At 35.2% G+C, this 20,845-nt stretch overlaps 1 protein-coding gene across 2 annotated transcripts in view; it reads left to right on the plus strand.

Moving 5' to 3' along the window:
* Positions 1-20,845, plus strand: part of Glra3 (glycine receptor alpha 3) — a 126,512-nt gene that overhangs the window by 61,834 nt on the left and 43,833 nt on the right. For both annotated transcript variants that reach the window (XM_070015991.1, XM_070015992.1), the window contains exon 4: positions 7,499-7,722. In XM_070015991.1, the coding sequence (XP_069872092.1) occupies positions 7,499-7,722 (224 nt within the window). The remainder of the gene's footprint in view (positions 1-7,498; positions 7,723-20,845) is intronic.

Below are 20,845 nucleotides of genomic sequence, written 5' to 3' on the forward strand. Positions count from 1 at the left end.
TGAACTATTAGAAAGATGGGGACAGGTTGGATGAAATGGGTTATAGAAGGCCTGCTTTTCATGTCCCAGTCTCAGGCCCCTCTGTCCACTCTTCCTCTCTGTCTCTGTCTCTGTCTCTGTCTCTGCCTGTCTGTCTGTCTGTCTCTCTCTCTCTCTATGTTTCCTGGCTGCCATGAGATTAGCAGTCTCTGTTTACCATACCTGCCTACCATGATGTTTCTGCTTTATTACAGGCCCATTAACAATAGATCCAGCTAACTGTGGATCCAAACTGCTGAAACCAGGAGCCCAACAAGCTTTTTGGTCAATCACTTCATTAAGTTGTTCTTCCTAAGGATTTGATAACCACAATACTCTGTCTAATCGTCACCTCTGTCAACCTCTTTATGGTATTTATCATTGTTGATCATGCTCTCCTGGAAACCTCTTTTGTTTTAGCCTCTTTGATCCAGTAGCCTTCAGTTTATAACTCTCTGACCACTTTTCCCTCAATTTATTTGTAGTTTTTCTAGTTCCTCAATGCTGGCCCTTCTCTGAGTTCAAAGGCACTTTTTTAGATAGATACATCCTCTGTGTATAAGCCTATCATTTCTCTTGGTTTTCTGGTGGTAAACTTTAATTCAATAGCTATAGATCTAGTGTCTTCAGGTGAAATGCTGATAAGAACAAACCTCAATTACTATGGAATATAGTGTTTTAAACAGTCTATGTGTATGCTGAAATGTGAATAAAAAGTGAATTACACTGACACCATCCTTTATTCAGTAAGTATAATTCTCAATAAAATGAACTGGTAATCTCCCTCAAATTACACAGATTCCTAAAGATCACCATATTCAATCTCCTTCTTCAAATTTATAGTCTTTCTGAATCAGCCAGGAACCTTAGGGATTGTTCACTCTTCTCCTCTACTCAATAACTAATGAGTCACAACGTTGCAATAATTCTATCTCCCTAATATTTCTCAATCTGTCTCTTTGTCACTGCTTTGTACATCACCTTTCCATCATAATGGCAACAGCTGCAGGATCGAACTCAGCTCCTCCTTGGTTGCCACTCTCCCCTGTACCCCAGAGCTACAGGGATCTGTCAAACATTCACCTAAGACTCTGTACTTGTTCTGCTCTCTCATTTCCTCTCAGATATTTCATCCTGGAGGAAAATGTATATTCCTGCGATTTATAATATCTTACATAATCTGTTTTACCTTCTGTCCCCGTCCTATCTCCTGCCCATTCAACATTTCTGTTATGCCTTCTGATTTTTTATGCATGCCATTCCTTGGGACAAAGACTGGGTTTTTGAGAACCAGGGTGTTTCAAGAAAATGAATGACGGAGTCTGCAATTCATTTCAAGTCATTTATGTCTTTCTGCGAAAGGTGATAAATGCCAAAAGCAAAGCTTGAAGAGTTGTCATTTATTTACTATAATCGTGAAACATCACAAATTTATAAATTATGTGTATTGCAAGTCTGAATTTACATCTTTCAGATTTACATCTTTCAAAGCAAAGAATCAAAAGCAAACATCAGAAACAAAGAAGATTTGCTTTTCAAATTTCTCCATGAGTTTAGAACTGTCTTACTCTGTATTATCCCAGTTGGCTTTTTTTTTATTCAGAATGCAATATTATTTGCAATCTTCTTTCCTTTCTGAAGATTCTATTTCTTATTACTGACTAGGGTTAAACTGTTTGCCCTTGACACCTTTTAGTGCCATAGTTATTAAGGAATACTGTCTGAAACTTATTTCATTCAGAGCAATGCAATACTTGAAGCTAGATATAGTACTCTTATTCTTCCAATCATATGTCTCAAAATAGCTTATTAAAAAGAACACATTCTCCTAGCACCAAATGAATTAGGTTAGTCCCTAGCCAATATGCACGCAAATATTGAACTGCTTCAACTTTAACCTGTTAAATTTCCAACAAAGAACATGTGTTTAAAAATATCTTAAGTATTATTTATTCTGAATTCTTCTAAAAGTTGTTGAGATAGGTTGTACTTTGTCATACTTATGCTTTTCCCCTCTTTGGGAAAGAAGGTTGTTCTAAAATTGCTACTTTAATAATAATAATGGTAAATAATTTCTAATTGAAGCTAACCATCTGGCATAGTTAAGAGAAGTAAAATTTTACTTTATTGAAAGCTGAATAAAATTCAGAGCTGAGCAAATATATTACTTTATACAGTTTCCAATATGTTCTTAGAATCCATAAGGACACTTATTTACTAAAATAATATCCTAGTCTTTTCAACAAGTAATATTAGAACAATTGGTTATTTTATATATACAACCTAAACATTTTAAACTTTTTAGAATTGTCTGCAAGTTATGACACACACCTATAATTCCAGCAATAGGGAGGAACAGGAGGTTTAGAAATTTGAGGCCAATGTGGACTACATAGCAAGACCTTATATTAAAAACAGAAAAAAAAAATCCTAGAAGAAACCAAAAAAATGGAGAAAATATTTGTGAAGTAAAGCAAAGAGTGCTTAGATATAACACCAAAATCATAAACTAAATAATAGGTGAAAGGTAAAGTGAACCTTATTATAACTAAAAATTTTGAGAAATGCATCAGTGAAGAAAGACAATTTTTTGCAAAAATTATTTTCTGATATCCTAATCTGACAGGGTAATATCAAAGTATATGTATCCAAAAATATATATTAGGAATTTTACATGATGGGTTAAAGAATGCATTTAAATGAACAAATGGTTTTAAACCTTCATTGAAAGATATATAAAAATGTCACTAAGTACAAAAGGCTAATGAACATGATCAGGCATTGCCCAAATGAATTTACATCATAATGAGTTATCATGTCACACGTATTAGTATAGCTTAAATTTTTAATATGAGATCTCTAACTCTCAAATTGTTGGAGACAGTGAAAATTATAGCCACTCTAATAGCAAGTAGTTTAGCATCTTTATCTAAATGTATATGCATATATATGTATATATATATATCTAATATGACTTAGCAACAATACATATTTACTTAAGAGAAGTAAAATCTTGTGCTTTATTGAAAAACCTGAACACTAATGTATACAATAGGACTATTCATACTCATCAAATATTGTAAAAGCATCCACAGTCCATCAATGGATGAATAAGCATTATGGTATATCCATACTAGGGAATACTACTCAATAGTTAAGAGGCATAAACTGATAATTATGTCATATTTATAAGGTTAACTATTATATTATGCAGTTTATATTACATTTTGGCAAAAATGGCAAAAAGATGAAGAATAGATCAGTTGCTTTAAGGTGACAACTGTGAAGATTTGACCCTAAAAGAGTCAACATAGGGATTAAGTCTGGCTTCTCTGACTTCGTTTATGGATAATTCCATTTTATACATTTGTATTCCAGGCTTTGTATAAAACAGCTTATGTCTCTTAATTAAATACCTAGGTTTCCTTCGTCATATTAAATATATATGTTTCTTTTGATAACATCCTACACTAAAATACTTTTTTGTCAGTTGTGGAGCTTGAACTCTGGGCTTGGGCACTATCCCTCAGCTCTTCAGCTCAAGGCAAATGCCCTACCGCTTGAGATACAATGCCACTTCCAGTTTTCTAGTGAATTATTGGAGATAAGAGTCTCACGAACTTTCCTGCCCAGGCTGGCTTTGAACCATGATCCTCAGATCTCAGCCTCCTGAATAGCTAGGTTTACAGGCATGAGCTACCAGTTCCCAGAAAAATACTTTTAAATAGGCTTTCATATCCTCAAATATCTGCAAATATAGAAATAATAAAATGAATGGTGTTACCTAAGAAGCAAAGTGTCTAGTACTTATCACATTCACCTTTTAATTCTGATTTTATTATATTGTAACAAAGAGTAAATAAGAATAAATTCTAGATATTTAATTTTTCTCAGAAGCAACAGTTTATATTTTAAAACTGATCATATAATATTAATATTTTTCTTCAAGTCCAAAGAAAGCATCTAATTTCATGCATGAAAATTAGTATTATTCATATTAATAGAAGCTACTGTTTTGTCTTTTATGTTAAGTGAAGTTTATTATGACTTATATATTGATTAGTTAGATAGATGGGATAGATACATAAAGATACATATATACACATATGCATTTATACATTGTGATAGCTATGTATATATAACAATATATATGTTTGAATATATAATATTCAATTCTGTAAATACTTATATTCTTGAAGCTATATCACATTGATAATGAAATTCTTCCACTAAGAAACATCAAGTTTTTTATAAATTAGGCAATTTCTATGCTCTTAATGGTACTTTACACATTTCATACAACAGTGCAGTAAGCAAAAGGTCTCAGACACAAAAGATGTCATATTGTATGAAACATCCAAAGTGGGCAGAACTATGGAGACTGGAAGCAGATTCACTATGGCTAGCCATTATGGGTGTGGGGAAAGTTCAAGGCTTATTGGCACAGGATTTCCCTGTGAGGTGGCAATGTGGTGATTATTATATAATATTATTTATGTATTAAGTATCACTAATATGCTACAATTTTATGAAAATATATAACCTATAAAAGTTTTTTATAAGACATTCAACAAAGCATACTAGTTATAGATTCAGATGTCATTTAAAGTACAAATTATCTTTCAGCTTTGTTCAAAAATACTTTTTCCTAGAATTGGAAAGACATGTTTTGGAATGACGATTTGAAGAGCATGTGTTGAGCTGATGGAGATCATGATGTTCTGAAGATCAAACTATACTTCAGTTTGGGAAACTGATGCCAGACATCATAAAAAGGAAAGGGGAAAAATGGCTGCTTAACAGAAGTCCCAAAACAAAAAATAAGCAGATTATTATTGCCATATTTTTAGTATGCATATTGCAAATTAATAAATCTTACAGTGTGCCCATTTTAACATGTGATTGTATGAATAACTTCTAGTGACTATAAAATCAGACAAGTGTGTTTGTTTTACATCGTGTTGAATAGATTTGTATTGCAAAGTTCAGATCATACAGGAAAGTATTAGTGCCAGATTATGTTGTCTAAACCAGAACATGTAAACATGGTCTGCCTATTTGTTATACTGTGAGATGAAGAGGAGTTTAAGAACTGACAAAAGTGGACAAAAACAGGATACATGAAGTTGAGCCATCCCTTCCCATCCCCCACCATCTACAGCACCACCATCTACAGCTCTTTTGGTATTACATGACATAAAAGAGAATGTCTTGCACCTGATTAGCTAGGCCAGTTGTAAGAAGACCAGTCATTAGGCACACAATTTGCAGACACAGAGGAGTTGAGAGGAGAAGAGAGTACAGGTCTGAATGAGGTCTTGTTAATCACTGCTATGCTGTACATTATGAAAGAAACCAATTTGCTAGAAAAAAAAATATTACAATGAGCTTCTAGAAATACTGGCTCTGTGCCGGTATCTACATATAAAGCCAGGTATCCCCAAATGGAATAAACATTATTACTTGAAATAAATCTCTAAATCCTGTAAGAGTATTTATGTATTTTCTCTCTAAAAATTATCTTATTGATGTACAAGACTATCTCTCCAGAAATTATTTTATTGGAGGGTTCTTTATTTCATCTTTAACACTCTCTGTTTTAAATTTTCTTGCTTTTATTTTTTGGATGGAGTAGTCCTGGAATTTGAATCCAGGCTCTCATATTCACCAAGTATGGTACCATTTGAGCCATGTTTGCCAGCACTTCTTTGCTTTTTTATTTTTCAGATAAGGTCTTACATTTTCGCCTTGTTTAGCCTAATATTCTCCCACCTATGCTTCTTGCATAACTGGGATGACAAACATGCACCACAGTGCCAGTCTTCTTTGGTAACATGAAGAATCATGGATTTTTCCCCCAAGCTGGCCTTGAACCTTAATCTTGCCAATCTCCACATCTGAGATACAGGCCACTGCTCCTGACTCCTATCTTTAATTTTTAGTTTCTAATTCACATAAAATTTGCCAAATGAGATATAAAGAGTAGTGTTTCATTGCAAAAATATATACTTTACATTCTAGCCACTACTTCTTTCTGTGTGGGATGTAGGGAGATGCTAGGCAAGGACTTCACCACTTGGTTGTAACTCTAGCCCTTGGCCTTTTGAAACTGAGTCTCATGATTCAGATCATGAACTCAATTCATAGCCCAAGCTGGCCTCGAACTCACCATACCTCAACATCCTCCTATCTTAGTGTTCATAGACATGTACCACCATGCCTGGCTTTCAAGCAATACCGCTCCCTCTCTCTTTGTTCCCAGACTTGGTACAATTATGCTCTAAAAATTTTAGTAATTTAAAAACTAACTCTAGACTTTTCAAAGATAATAAACACATGTGTAATGAAGAAGACAGGAGAAATTTGAAGTAACCTTTCTAAGTCTCCAAGGAGCTCTTTGAGAATGGCTTTCTTCTCTATTGGTTTAGTGACTGAGACTTTCGCACGAGACAACATCAGTTGTCTCGGACCACCACCCTGCCTGTGGTAGGTTCCTACAGCAGATGGTACAGGCAACACGGGGGATATTATGGTGTTGAGAGAAATTACCCCACCATTAAGTATTACTGTGCGTGCTTTCTGATGCATGGAACCCATACAGATAGAATGTTTCAGAATAAGAAAACTCCATAAAATTAAACCATTAAGACGCTTCCTAGGGTGTCTGAACATCCTTCTCTTTTCTTAGGCAATATATTTTCCGGTCTTTTAAAATAAGCCAGGATCTCTGACTAATACTTCTTCAAACAGGAAGAATTCCGGGAGTCTTTTCACAGTTGGTTATACATTGTGATCATTGTCCTGAAGTTTCTCTCCTTTCCAATTACTTGCAAAGGAAAATCTACTGTTAATGACTATTTCACACTTAATAATGACACGGATGCTTTCCAGTAACCAGGACCAAAAGCCCACGCTGCCATGCCCAGATCTTTGTTGAGAATGAGTTTCCCAAAACTTTTTCTGCCATGTCTGGCCTTGCGCGACGATCGCTACAATCGTGCTTTCCCAAACAGCAAGGTATGAACCAGGTGTAAATCAGGCACTCAGCTAAACGACTTTATTTTTTAAGTAGTTTTAGATTCACAGTAGAAATGAGACACTGCTACTGAGATTTCCATACACCCCTTCTTCCCACACATGTGCAGCCTGGTCCTATCTGCATGTTCCCTCAGGGTTGTACATGTGTTCCAATCCAATCACTGATGAGATAATGAACTGGCAATACACTGGTACTGTGGAGTTTTCTAAATTTCCTAAAGCAGAATCTCTCTCTCTCTCTCTCTCTCTCTCTCTCTCTCTCTCTCTCTCTCTCTCTCTCTCTCTCTCTCTCTCTCTCTCTCTCTCTCTCTCTCTCTCTCTCTCTCTCTCGTCTTATTCCTCCTTCTCTTCTTCCTCCTCTTCCTCCTCCCCTTTCCACCTCTCACCTCTGTCCCTCGCCTTCCTCCCCCTTCATCCCTTCCCTTCCTTCGTCTCTCCTCAGGATTACAGAGTGAATATTTTTCTTCGTCAGAAATGGAATGACCCTCGGCTGGCATACAGCGAATACCCTGATGACTCTTTAGATCTTGACCCATCCATGTTGGACTCCATTTGGAAACCTGACTTGTTCTTTGCCAATGAAAAGGGTGCCAACTTTCATGAAGTCACTACGGACAACAAACTGCTAAGAATTTTCAAAAATGGAAATGTGCTTTATTCCATAAGGTGAGACATAGATCAAAATCCCTGATTTTGGTGAAGAAAGAATCATAGGAGATAGTTGTTTTTCTAGTTTTGTTTTTACTTTCTGGTGAGAGTTTGATATTACCAAGTAATTTATTGTTCCACATTTTGTGTTTCTTAACATACTATTTTCTCTGTATGTCGGCTCAATAACAGGCCTAAATCTTACTTCTAGAAAACACATTAATAACTCTTGGAAACCCTCCTTTTAAACAAGTGGCCCAGGTGATTCTTAACATAATAGGTTAGTAAGAGTAATAACACAAATTAAAAGGCAAGGTGGGTCATCCACCTGATTAAAATTTTTCATATATACATCTTTTAAAAAATGGTTTGTTTCTCTGAAATCTGTATTTATTTTATACTCTCCTTTTTAGATATCATTGAGCATCTGGGAAATTTTCATCCCTTCTAATATCTACAAAGTGGGGGGTTTGCTGATTAAAATTAATGAAAATAAGCAAGCAAAAAAATCACTGTAGCTTCCAAACAATAGGAAGCAATCATAGTACTTATTACAATATCAAAAAAGATCTCATCTATGGGAGTTATTTACTGTACAGTTCTTAGACAATCACAGAACATTTAGAAAATGATATCAAAATACCTATAGACATAGTGGTGAATGACTATAATTTTAGCGTTCAAGAGACTGAAGAAGAAAGTTTGTAAGTTTGTGATCACCCTAAGATACACAGAGTTCCATTTTACCTAGGGATATAAACATAACCCTTTATAAAAACTTTATAAAGCCTAGATCAAAAATTTATGCCAAACTAAAACTATAATTAATACTAAAACATAAACACTAAGCATAGTATTTTTTGAAAGCTGGACTTTAGAGCTCATTCAACATTGGCAACACATTAAATATAAAATATAGGTACAGCCTATATAGTAAACAGCCAAATTAGATACTTATAATAATGATATGTTTATGATTTATATCATATTTGAAATAAGGTATTGCTTTAGAGCCAAGACTGGCCTTGAATGCATAATACCCCTACCTCTGACTGTCAAGTGCTGGCATGAAAGGCATCCACAACAATGCCTGTCTTGAATTTGTTCTGAAATAATTTGCTAAAAATTCACAGCTATTTTCTTGATTTACTTCAGTTGTGAAAAACAAGAGGTCAAGAACAGAGTTATGTTAGTTTTCCTAGAATATATTCTTCTTACAGCAATGAGACTATTCAAATGTTTATACCACCAGTAGTGACTTTTTTAATTTTTAAATACCTTTTTTATTGTAAAAATACTGTACATAGGGATTACAGTTACATGAGCAAGGTAATGAGTACATTTCCTATCATGCATTTTTCCTCCTCCTTTGTTTTCCCCTACCCCCCTTCCCTCCCACCTCCACAACTACACTTGCCCCCTTCACCCCTCTCCCCGCTCCTCCTTTTTCAACATAGTGTCTTATACATCTCATTGTTACAATGAATCAACCTGTATTCCTACTTAAGCATTTTGTTTTTTCCCTTCCCCTCCCCAAGCTAGAGAAGTGTATATATAAGATGCAAGGAATGGACATCAAATACAGTGAAAACAGTTATACCGTGGGGGAGGAACATACACAGAAACAAAAAAAAAAACTTGGTACATTATAAATACATTAGGAACAATAGCAAGTAAGAAAAAACCACTTGTAGCCGGGCGCTGGTGGCTCACGCCTGTAATCCTAGCTACTCAGGAGGCTGAGATCTGAGGATCGCGGTTCAAAGCCAGCCTGGGCAGGAGAGACTGTGAGACTCCTATCTCCAATAAACCACCAGAAAACTGGAAGTGGCGCTGCTGAAGAGCTGAGGGACAGCGCCCAGGCCCAGAGTTCAAGCCCCACGACCGACCAAAAAAAAAAAAAAAAACAAAGGAAGAAGAAAAAAAAGAAAAAAACACTTGTGTCCCTATCTTGGGGTTCATTTTGCTTATCATCATCTTATCTGGTCATATACATAGCTATATTTTAAAAATAAATGTATCAAGCTGGGGTTAATATAGAGGCTGTAGGCTTAAATTGAGCTCCTTCTATTTTATCTGTCTTTTATATTTCCTTTTGATGCCATCCTGTCAGGAATGGAGAAATCTGATTGGGAGTTGTCTTCCCAATATCAAGGCTGCTTTGAGGATTTGTTGTTGGGAGATTTAATTTTTTGAGTTCCAAGTATATTTTAGATATGAGACCCTTGTCCTTTGTATGGCTAGTGAAGATCTTCTCCCAATCCGTGGGCTTTTTATTGATCTTTCTAGCTATGTCCTTTGCCATGCAGAAGCTCTGCAACTTCATGCAATCCCATTTGTCCAACCTTTCTTTGATTTGTTGTGTTTCCGGGTCTCTATTAAGAAAATTTCGGCCTGAGCCAAGGAGACCTAGGGTTCCTCCTATTCCATCCTGTAATGTTTTCAGAGTGTCTGCTTTGACTCCGAGGTCTTTGATCCACTTGGAGTTGATTCTGGTGCAGGGTGATATATAAGGATCTAGCTTTAGTTTTCTACAAGTAGTTAACCAATTTTTTCAAGTTTTTTCAAGTTTCCAAGTTTATTTTTCAAGATAAAGTAGGAAAAATGAAATTTTAATCTTAGTAACGTAATAATTTTGAGCTTTTTCCACAGTTGTTTTATAATTGTTATTACTCTATTTCGGTTATATAGTATGTGAATTATTGCCCAAATATGTGAATACAATTCTTCTGATTATATTTCCTGCTTCCTAAGGCTGACAGAGAGACATCATTGATGTCTCAATGAACTGACAGTTCCATCAGACTTCTGAAAAACAACTGAATGTTAATACATTCTTAGGTAATTATTTGTTACTGATGACATAAAGACTATTTCATATTACATCACTAATCAAGGCATATATTCCCCTTAGGGATGAATTGTAAATCTAAGCGACAGTTCTGAACTATTTTGGAAAATTATCAAAATACAGAATAAGCAAAAGGTAGTAAAAGGAAAGATAGAACATATATACATTTTTATATGTATTACTTTAATAGATCAAAAATACCTGTACATAGTACACATGACCAACTTAAGGAGACAAAATGGAAGACCGAGAAGGCAAGCTAGCTAAGGAACAATGCAGAAGTTAATTATGGAATTCTTTTTTTTTTATTGTCATATAATCCAAGACTTGGAGATGAAGGAGATGACAATGTGGAGACATCAATAGGCATATGCTAAAAAAGTTCTAGCAAAAATCATATCCAGCAAACATCATCTTATCTGGTCATATGTACATAGCTATATTTTAAAAAATAAATGTATCAAGCTGGGGTTAACATAGAGGCTATAGGCTTAAATTAAGCTCCTTCTATTTTATCTCTCTTTATATTTCCTTTTGATGCCATCCTGTCAGGAATGGAGAAATCTGATTGGGAGTTTGTCTTCGCAATATCAAGGCTGCTTTTATTTTTATTTATTTTATTATATTTTTATTTATTTTATTTAACAACTCTTCACCTTAAGTCAAAAAACAACAGGGGGAAAAAAAAGTGGTACCACCTCGATCCCTCTCCCAGGCCAGCAAAGCTCAACTGGGTAGCTTAGACTTCTAATCTCTTTAGCCTAGAATGATATATTCCAACACTTGTGCCAAGCTGGTATCAGTAAAGCATAGGGAGCTGCATTTCGATTTGCATTCTCCCCAGCCGACAATGAGCCAGATTTACTGACCCTACATAGACAAGGGACCCTCACACACCCAATCCCCAGTGGTAAATCAGGATTTTTAAACAATGGACATAACAAAACCACTTCCAATATGGTGCCAACAGAGAAATGGAAGTCAATAGAGAGGCTAGGAAATCCTGACTTCCAAAATTTACTTGGAAGTAACAAAAATGCAGTTCCCCTTTGCTCTAATGGAGCAGTGTCAGAGAAAACCAGTTGAACCAGAAATCTTAACAAAATCCGGAGTCAAAAAATATATAAAAAATTATGTAGGCTTCAATCAAAAATCATTACCCAAAAGACTGGAAAGACCTCAAACTGAGTGGGAAAAAAAAGAAAGAACTGTAACAATGAACAAGAAGACTATGGTCATGAAAAAAAATGCTTCTATGAACACTTGCAAATATATTTGAGGCAAATGAAAAACCTCACCAAACTGAAGCTGTGAAGTAGAACCAAAAGAAAATTTTAGAACTTTAAAAATTACAATATCTAAAATAAATACTCCATGGATACACTCAACAGAAAAATTGAAAACAGAAAGAAGAATAACTGGATAATAAAACAGAATATTAAATATTACTCAATATGAGCAACTAAGAAATAATGGGCTAGGCAAAAGGGATAGAATCACTGGGGCTTGTGGGAGAATAGCATAAGGTCTAGAATTAATGTTGAGTCTCAGATACAGCGGGAAAGATATATGGAGCTAAAAAATTGGAGAAAATAATGGGTAAAGTTTTTAAAATAAATTTTGTAAATGGCACAAAGCTATAGAGCCAAGTCTGTAAACAAGATAATGTCAAAGAGATTTCTATGGTGAAATATAACACAGAACTAACTGCAAAACTTGAAAGCATTGTGAGAATAATAACATTATATTTACAAAGGTATAATACTTGAAATGATAGGGTTTTATTTATTTTTTATCAGAAAGCATTCGGGACAGAGAGAAATGACACATTTTTTTTTCATGCACTGAGAGAAAAAAGAAACTTCCTTGCTAGTCTAGTAACCAGTGAAAATATCTTTCCAGAATGAAGAGAAAACTGAGAATTTCCTGGATGAAGAAAAACTTATAAAAAAATCACAAGTATATATATCATGAAAATATGTATGGGGATGTTGATAAATGGAATGAAAAATGACAAAAGTAGGAATATACAAATATTAAGACAAAAAACAGATTAGGCCTACAACTAGCAAAGGCAAAAAGAGACCTAATAGCAAACAAAATAATACTTTCTTTTCCTTGAAAGTTAAAGAAAACATTATAATTTTACAGAAGGAAAACTAAAATACCAAGTGAGACAATATTTTTATAAACATGTTGACAGAAAATAACAATATTGGTAATATTTAGTGCTGCCTAGTATGTTTTTGATTTTTTTAATTCTACCATACTAACTGGGGAAATGGCTTGTGAATATATATATATATATATATATATATATATATATGTTTAATTTTGTTGTAAAGGTGACATATACAGGGATTATAGTTACATAAGTAAGGTAATGGGTACATTTCTTTTTGAACAATGTTACCCCCTCTCTCATTTTCTTCTGCTTCCTCCCTCCCACTTTCCCCCCCAAGTTGTACATTTCATTTCCAACATAGTGTCCAGTGAGTACAGTTAATAGCTCTGTGAATGATCATAGAAAATAATGCTTATCAAAATGAACTCCATGAAATGGTAAGTGCTTTTTTTTAAGTGTACTGTTTGCAGTTCTTTCTTTTACACTCCTTTTGCTTTATTCCCTGTTGTCACTGTTTGTGCTTTCTGTACCCTTTGTCTTGTATGCAAGTTTATCTGATTTGGGGAAGGGAAGGGTAATCATAGACATGGTGGGAGGGACAAAAGGTGAACCAAAGCTGGGTGTCAGTGGCTCATACCTGTAACCCTAGCTACTCAGGAGGCTGAGATCTGAGGATCACAGTTCAAAGCCAGCCCGGGCAGGAAGCTCTGTGAGACTCTTATCTCCAATTAACCACCAGGAAACCGGAACTGGTGCTGTGATAGAGTGATAGAGTAATAGAGTGATAGCCTTGAGCTGAAGAGCAGAGGTACAGCTCCCAGGCCCAGAGTTCAAGCCCTATGGCAGACAAAAAAAAAAAAAAAGTGAACCAATGCAACAATAAATGTATATATTTAAAATTTCACTTATCCTTCAATTTGGTAATGCTATTTCTAGGAACCAAAATTATATATGCATTCATATGTACAGAAAACACACTGAAAAAAGGCGTCTGCTACAGGAATGAGTGCCATCAAGAACACTAAAATAACCTATCATTAAGAAGCACATGGGTGAACACAGTAATAGTCCCATGTCAAGAAATAAATTGCATTAGATAGACCTGAAAGCATTCACAAGGAACAGATTCTAAGATACTGTAACTTTAAGGGAAATTGTTTTATGCTTATTTGCTTTAGTATCTTTACCCAGGCACTAGCAGCTCATGTCTATGATCCTAGCTACTCAGGAAGGTGAGATATCAGGATCTCTCTGGAAACTAGCCCAGAAAAGACAAAGCTGAGAGATTCTTACAAATCCTTTAAGATTGTAGCACAATTCATCATTCACATCTTTGTGGCGATGATGGTATAAGCAAACCCACAAAACTAACACTTATATCAAAGTACAGTGTACAATTGTGTACATTGTACATGGAGTGGGAATATCATTAAGTTTGTGTGAGTTCATTCTCTGATGTTCTCAGGACACAGAATCCACCCACTGAGACATTTGCTAGAACTTACCACCTCCTTAAGCCACAAATGACTGCCTCTGCAGATCAATGTAACAATTTTACATGGATGGAAACAATTGGCTGAGATAACAAACTATACACATGAGCACTGGGACTGAGGCAGCAGTAAAGGGGAACTATACATTTTACTATTTGTACACTAATATGGTGATTTATATAGTAGTTATAAATTAAATATGTGTATGTAAGGGGTAGAGTTTATTCATATATGACCTTGATTTTTAATTCCTTTGTGCTATAGATGCAAAGCACAAAGATCTAGGATGGAATATATAGAAAGCAAGTTTAATTCCTTCTCTGCTGATTTATGAATTATTTTTATGGGGCTGGACGGTGCACTTAAGTGGTAGAGTGCTTGCTCATATGCGTTCAGTGCCCAGCATATATGTGTATGTATGTGTGTGTGTGTGTGTATATATATACATATATATATATAAAACTGGTATATATACATATCTTTTTACTGATATATATATATATATATAAATACACACTCATATATATGTAAAAGGTGTTTTCTTTTTATCATTGTATTAAAGTCTTGATTTACTTCAGACAGGTTCAGAGTAATGACTTAATTTTATTCTTTTGAAAATGCTAGAAACAGAGGTTACATTTACATGACTGTTCTAAGATAGATATATATGTATATATATATGTATATATATACATATATGTATATATATGTATATATGTATATATATATTTATATTTATATATGTCATCAAGTGCCAGTGGCTCAAACCTGTAATCCTAACTACTTAGGAAGCTGTGTCTTAGGATTTCAGTCCATAGCCAGCTCCAGCCCTTCCCCCTCCATAAAAAAACAAGTTATATAGTACATTTTGGGATAGTACATTTTGCAGTTAGAATATATAGTTTCCATGGACAGAATTAAAATTGAGTATATGCGTGTTCTAATTATACTCAATAATATTATAAGTTTTACTCGACCTGAGAACTGTCAACATTTAGAGCATACTAATAAGCTTTTGCTGGTCTGGGAAAGTGGCTCAGTGAGAGTGCTTGCCTTGCATGCATGAGGCCCTGGGTTCGATTCCTCAGCACCACATAAGCAGAAAAAGTCAGAAGTAGAGCTGTGGCTCAAGTGGTAGAGCACTAGCCTTGAGCAGAAGAGCTGAGGGACAGTGCCCAGGCCCGGAGTTCAGGCCCCACAACCAACAAAAAAAAAAAGAGAGAGAGAGAGAAATAATATAAGCTTTTTCTTTTTTCCATACTGGTGAATATAACGGAATTTATAAGCTGGAGCATATTTGTGTCAGAAGTCTCTTATTAACAATACAATGTCTTCAAATGTTAAAGCCATTAACTCTATGAATCCTGTAGCTTTCCTAAATAGAATGGACCATTTTATTAAGCAGATTGTAAAATCTCAAGATTAGAACTGTACTGAAGCACTTAATTACTCCAATTTAAGTGCATTATGCTAGAAAATAATAAAAGTTACTTAAAGTTAACTAATTTTAATATCATTAGTGAGACCTTAAAACTGAGTTCCTTAGAAATTCCCAAGTATTTTGCCTTGAACTACAGGAGTAAAATTGAATTTGTGTCTATTATAAATGGTGCCATCCATTTTGAATAGCCTTTATCTCTTTCAATACTTGGAGGAAAGCAAGGGGATAATTCAGAAATGGATCTTTTGTCTTTCAGTATGAATTTAAATGAAACAGATGCTCTCTCAGCTCCCAGTCATTGCTGAATCCTGGCTCACATGATCAAAGAAAAAAAATCATTTATTTGTGAGTTGTTTTTGGAAATCTCACAGGACTTTGAAATCTTCAATTGCTTCAAATGTTCAGTTTCTTTGTTAACAAAAACTGTGCTAGATAGGAGAAAAAAAATCTTGTTCGGTTTGCAAATGGAGCCTCTGTGGAGGTTCAGGCAAGCCAGGCTTTCCTGGTTGCTTATTTAATAAAAGCAGCAGCAGGTCCTGAGAAGTGCAACCTCTTAAACTCAAACATTTGCATTTCCTCTTTAAACACTTTAAAACAACCAAGAAGACTGAATAAGGGATAAAGATGGCACTACATAGCAAGTAGAAAGGAATGAAAGTGAAGTCAAGAACTGACAAGTGATGACAACTTCATCTTTGAAGTTTCAAAATAATGTACTTGAGAAAAGTGACTCAATGGACAGATAGAGAGGAGAGCTAAGCCAGGTGGAGGAATGCCTAGAGGAAAACAGTATCTTAAAACTTTTAGAAATTGGAGAAAGCAGAGGGAGAGAGACAGAACTAATCTGAGCTTTATAGAAACCACTCTGAATCGTCTCTTTCCCTATTTCCTGACTCAAGTTCTTCAATTAAGATAAAGATGACCTTTTTGTCTTTCCACCTGGGTAGAAGGCAAACATCAGAGAAGTTCTTCTGAAAGTTCAACAGCTAAAACTGCCTAACATGAAAAGGTGTGGGTGCATATACATGAAGTGGTAACATCCCTGATCAACCCCCAAATGCTGAAGGCCAGACTCAACTTCCACTGAGCAGCAGGCAGGAAATGGATCTATGCGGAAACAAAGTTGCCAAGTGAAAAGCAAGGCACACCATATTACCATCACATCCTATAGCTAAGGCCATTGCTCAATAAACACCTGCTACCAAAACAGTCTTTAAAACAGATATTTGTGGGTATCCTGTAATATATTTTTCAAAGTAGATACCAAGGAAAAACATTCAGAGGGGGAAAAATTACAGAGAAAATATATGCAGAAAGAGAACATTATACCCATGAGAACATTTCAAAGCAGAGGAGTATTTTTAAAATTTCTAGTCTGGTGTGGTGACTGCTGCTTGTTATCCTAGCTATTTGGAAGACTGAAATCAGAAGGATAGAGGTTCAAGCCAGCCAAGGAAAATATTTATTCCATCTCAATCAATAAGAAGTGGAAGAAGTTGTATCCGTCTGTCATCCCAGTTCTGTGGGAAGAATAAACAGGAATATCGTGGTCCAGGCCAGCCTGGCATAAAGAGACACCTTATGTCAAAACTGCTTAAAGCAAAAAGGGTTGGGGGTGTGGTAGGATGATAACAAATGCAAAGACTTCAGTCCAAGCCTCAGTGTTGGGGAAAAACAGTTTCTAGCTAAAAGAGCCAATTGAATGCATGAAGAGATACTTCCAAGTAAGCAAAAATGAAGATCTTCAGGAAACTGAGAGAAAACACTGGAGGGAAGTCAGTAGAATGTGTTCAAGATAAACGAAGCAATCTCCTATAAAGTAGAACCAAGGTATCAAAAAAAAAGTTAAGAAGACAAAAAGGATGAAAAATCGGGACATTAATGCACATTTCCAATGTGTGACTGAAATGGAACAGAGAAGATTGAAGAAGAAAGACTTCCATGAAACACAGAATTGGCAAGTTCCTGCCTGATTTAACCAAGGAGAAAGATTTTGCAACTCTGTTGGAGAAGCGAATTTGAATTAGTAGTAAGAATGTAAACTTAGTGACTATTGAAATGAGATACTTACCAAAACTAAGAAAAACAAAATGTTTTACAAGAATTGTGATTACAGTAAACAAACAAGCTTACTCACAAAAATAATTGCCTCTTCATAACATATAAACACTCAGTATTTAACCACAAATGCTTACAAAGCATTCTAATGCCCCATTTTTAAAACTAGACATTTGAGTGTTAAGCATACTAGGAGTATTAACAAATTCTTATACTTCTCCTGAAGGATATTAAAAGAAATTTTCAAATATTTACCAAAAAATGTATCATATTGCAACTATACATCTTGAATATAAATGGCATCCAAATAGCTGAAGAAAAGTTAGAAATTAGAATTTAGGAGTGCATAGAGAAAAGTGATGACTATTTTATGATTCATGGACCTATTTGAAGTTTAAATGATGTACATGGATTACATTTATAAGTGTTGAATACATTAGGCTTCAAGTGACATTTTTGGAAGCACATACACGGCTTCTAAATGATGATGTTTGGATCTGTATTTTGTTCTAGTGATAAAGCTGGCCTATTTCTATTGTTTGAATGCTGCCTCCTGACTCAGAGACAAAGGAATGTATTACTCAGGATCAGTAAACATCAGCATACTGTCTTTCTGTCTCTCTGTTCCTCTGGTTCTCTCTGAGAGATGCAGTGTGCTTAGCTGGACCTCACAACATCACAGACAGTTGGTCTGTGTCGCTCAGACAAGCCACTGCTTTTAGAGTGAGCAGTAACCAAGCCTTCTCTCTCCCCAAGAGAGCGATGGTATTTCATGTCAGGAAAATTAGCCCATGAGTAAACAAGCATGAGAAATAGCTCAGGTAAACTAATGATCGTGGTCTTGCAATCTTAGTATGCTCAGCAAGAAGTGTAGGCAACCCAGAGAGAGAGGAAGACTGATGGTCTCTTTAAATCCAGATGCAAACTCTGCTGTTTCCAGCTGTAATCTGGGGCAATTCACATGAAAGCCTTGTTATTCTTACATGGATGATAATGATAATACTAATTATCTGGAGCCTAAAATGAATGCAAAACAGTACATTGCTAGAAATACAATAAGCACAAATATTGTGGATGTGTGTGTGTGTGCATGTGTGCATGCATGTGTATTAGTCCTAACACTTGAATTCAGTGCATAAGTGCTATCCCTAAGCTTTTTGGTTCAAGGCTAGCCCTACCACATGATCCACAGCTCTACTTCCAGCTTTTCGGTGCGTAATTGGAGATAAGAGTCTCCGACTCTTGTTCCCTGGTCTTCAAGCTGCTAGGATTATAGGTGTGAGCCACCAGCTCCCAACTAACTGTTATTTTTATATTTTTAAAAATCAAAATGAAAATATCAATAAATCTGGTGTTTTCTAGAATCCATAAATCAGCACTGAGTTTTTTCCCCCAAATCCTTAAGTAAGCCTTAATTTTATAAACACATAAACAGTGGCTGGCAGTACTTTGAATCATAAGATTATGAAAGCATACCTTGGGCAGTGAAATATTACATACTGCTTACTTGACTAAGACACAAATGCTTACAATTTTACTACTCATATCACAGAAGAATTCTTGCTTCAAAAAGTAAATTAGAAGCCAGTTACCAATGACTCACACCTGTAATCCTAGCTACTCAGGAGGCTGATACTTGAGGATTACAGTTCAAAATCAGCCCAGGCAGGAAAGTCCATGAGACTTTTATCTCTAGTTATCACCAAAGGACCACAAGGATTTTTTATCTCAAGTGGTAGAATACTAGTCTTGAGCAAAAGAGCTCAGGGGTAGTAGTACCCAGGCCATGCATTCAAACCTGAGGGCTGTCACACACACACATACACACACACACACACACACACACACACACACACACACACACACACACACACACACTAACAAAGGGCTGGGCATATGGTTCAACATAGAAGCTTTTCTAGCCATCATAGGCCCTGAATCCTAACTTCAGGACTAGTCCCCCCCAAATCAAATGTTACCAGGGAAATTATATCAAAGAGGTTAAACACAGCAACTCTTGTTCAATATCCTAATTTCCTAAATACAATTTCCTTGAAATTTATTCAAAAAATTAGCATTAGTTCATATGATGTATATTCATTTTTCAACATTGACAGATGTTAGCTTTCCAACAGAAGAGCAAATGTATTTCAGTGAATGCTCTCTGCTATTAAGGAAATGTGTTTAGGATACTGTAGAACGCATGTCACAAGATCGATCTGGCAAGAGTGTACACAGTGAATGTTGTATTCACATCATCATTCTACAGGTACCATCATCAATGCTGAGATGGCTTTTGTGATGAGCAAAGATGTGTGCTTGTCTCTAAGAGTAAATGATGACATAATGTTGGGATTACTTCATATAAACACATCTTAATCTCCCTTCAGTTACTTCAACTATTAATCTATTCTATTATGTATTGGAACTATTTATAAAACTTAGAAAGTCACTCATGTAGAATGTCAAATAATCTAGATATCTAAAGTCCCTGGGGAAATGCTCTATACTTTTTCTAGTTTTTAATATTCCTCTTCATTTCTCTTGAAAGCATGATGCCGGTTTTACTATAAATTTAATAGTAGTATACATTACTAGTAATGCCTTATGTCATTTCTTGTGTTATTCGAACTGAGAGAAATTTTAAAAAATAAATGCTATATTCATTTCTGAACCTATTTTCACAAAATGTTTTTGAGAGGCAATATACTCAAAGATTGAGAGCATGGAATCTTGAACTAGACCCCAGGGTTCTAAATCCTGTGCTATCAACTTCTTCTCTGTAGTGTCTAGTGAATTAATTAACCTCTACCCTTTTCTCATCTGTAAGATAGTGAAATACATCTATATGTCTTATAAATTGGTATTACAGAATCAATAAGTTATCTTCTATGAAGTATTTGGATTGCTGCCTATCTTTGTATAAGCACTATAAATCTGATCCTTACTAGGAATATTTCAAAGCCCTGATTACTTTGCTGACTCAGAGGCCATTTTCCTTATGGTATCAAATTTAGAAGTATTTGGAAAACTATTTTCCATAAAAAGTCTGTCACAGAATTGAACACTTTTTAAAACATTAATTAGTAGTTGAGATAGATTTCTGTAGTTTAGGGAGAGCTGTTTGAAAACATAGGCAAATTATGAAATTTTGTTGAGATCAACTGTTTTAC

The sequence above is a fragment of the Dipodomys merriami genome, unplaced genomic scaffold, assembly GCF_024711535.1.
Source record: "Dipodomys merriami isolate MVZ:Mamm:240054 unplaced genomic scaffold, mDipMer1.0.p SCAF_12, whole genome shotgun sequence".
In the NCBI taxonomy this organism is placed as follows: Eukaryota; Metazoa; Chordata; class Mammalia; order Rodentia; family Heteromyidae; genus Dipodomys; species Dipodomys merriami.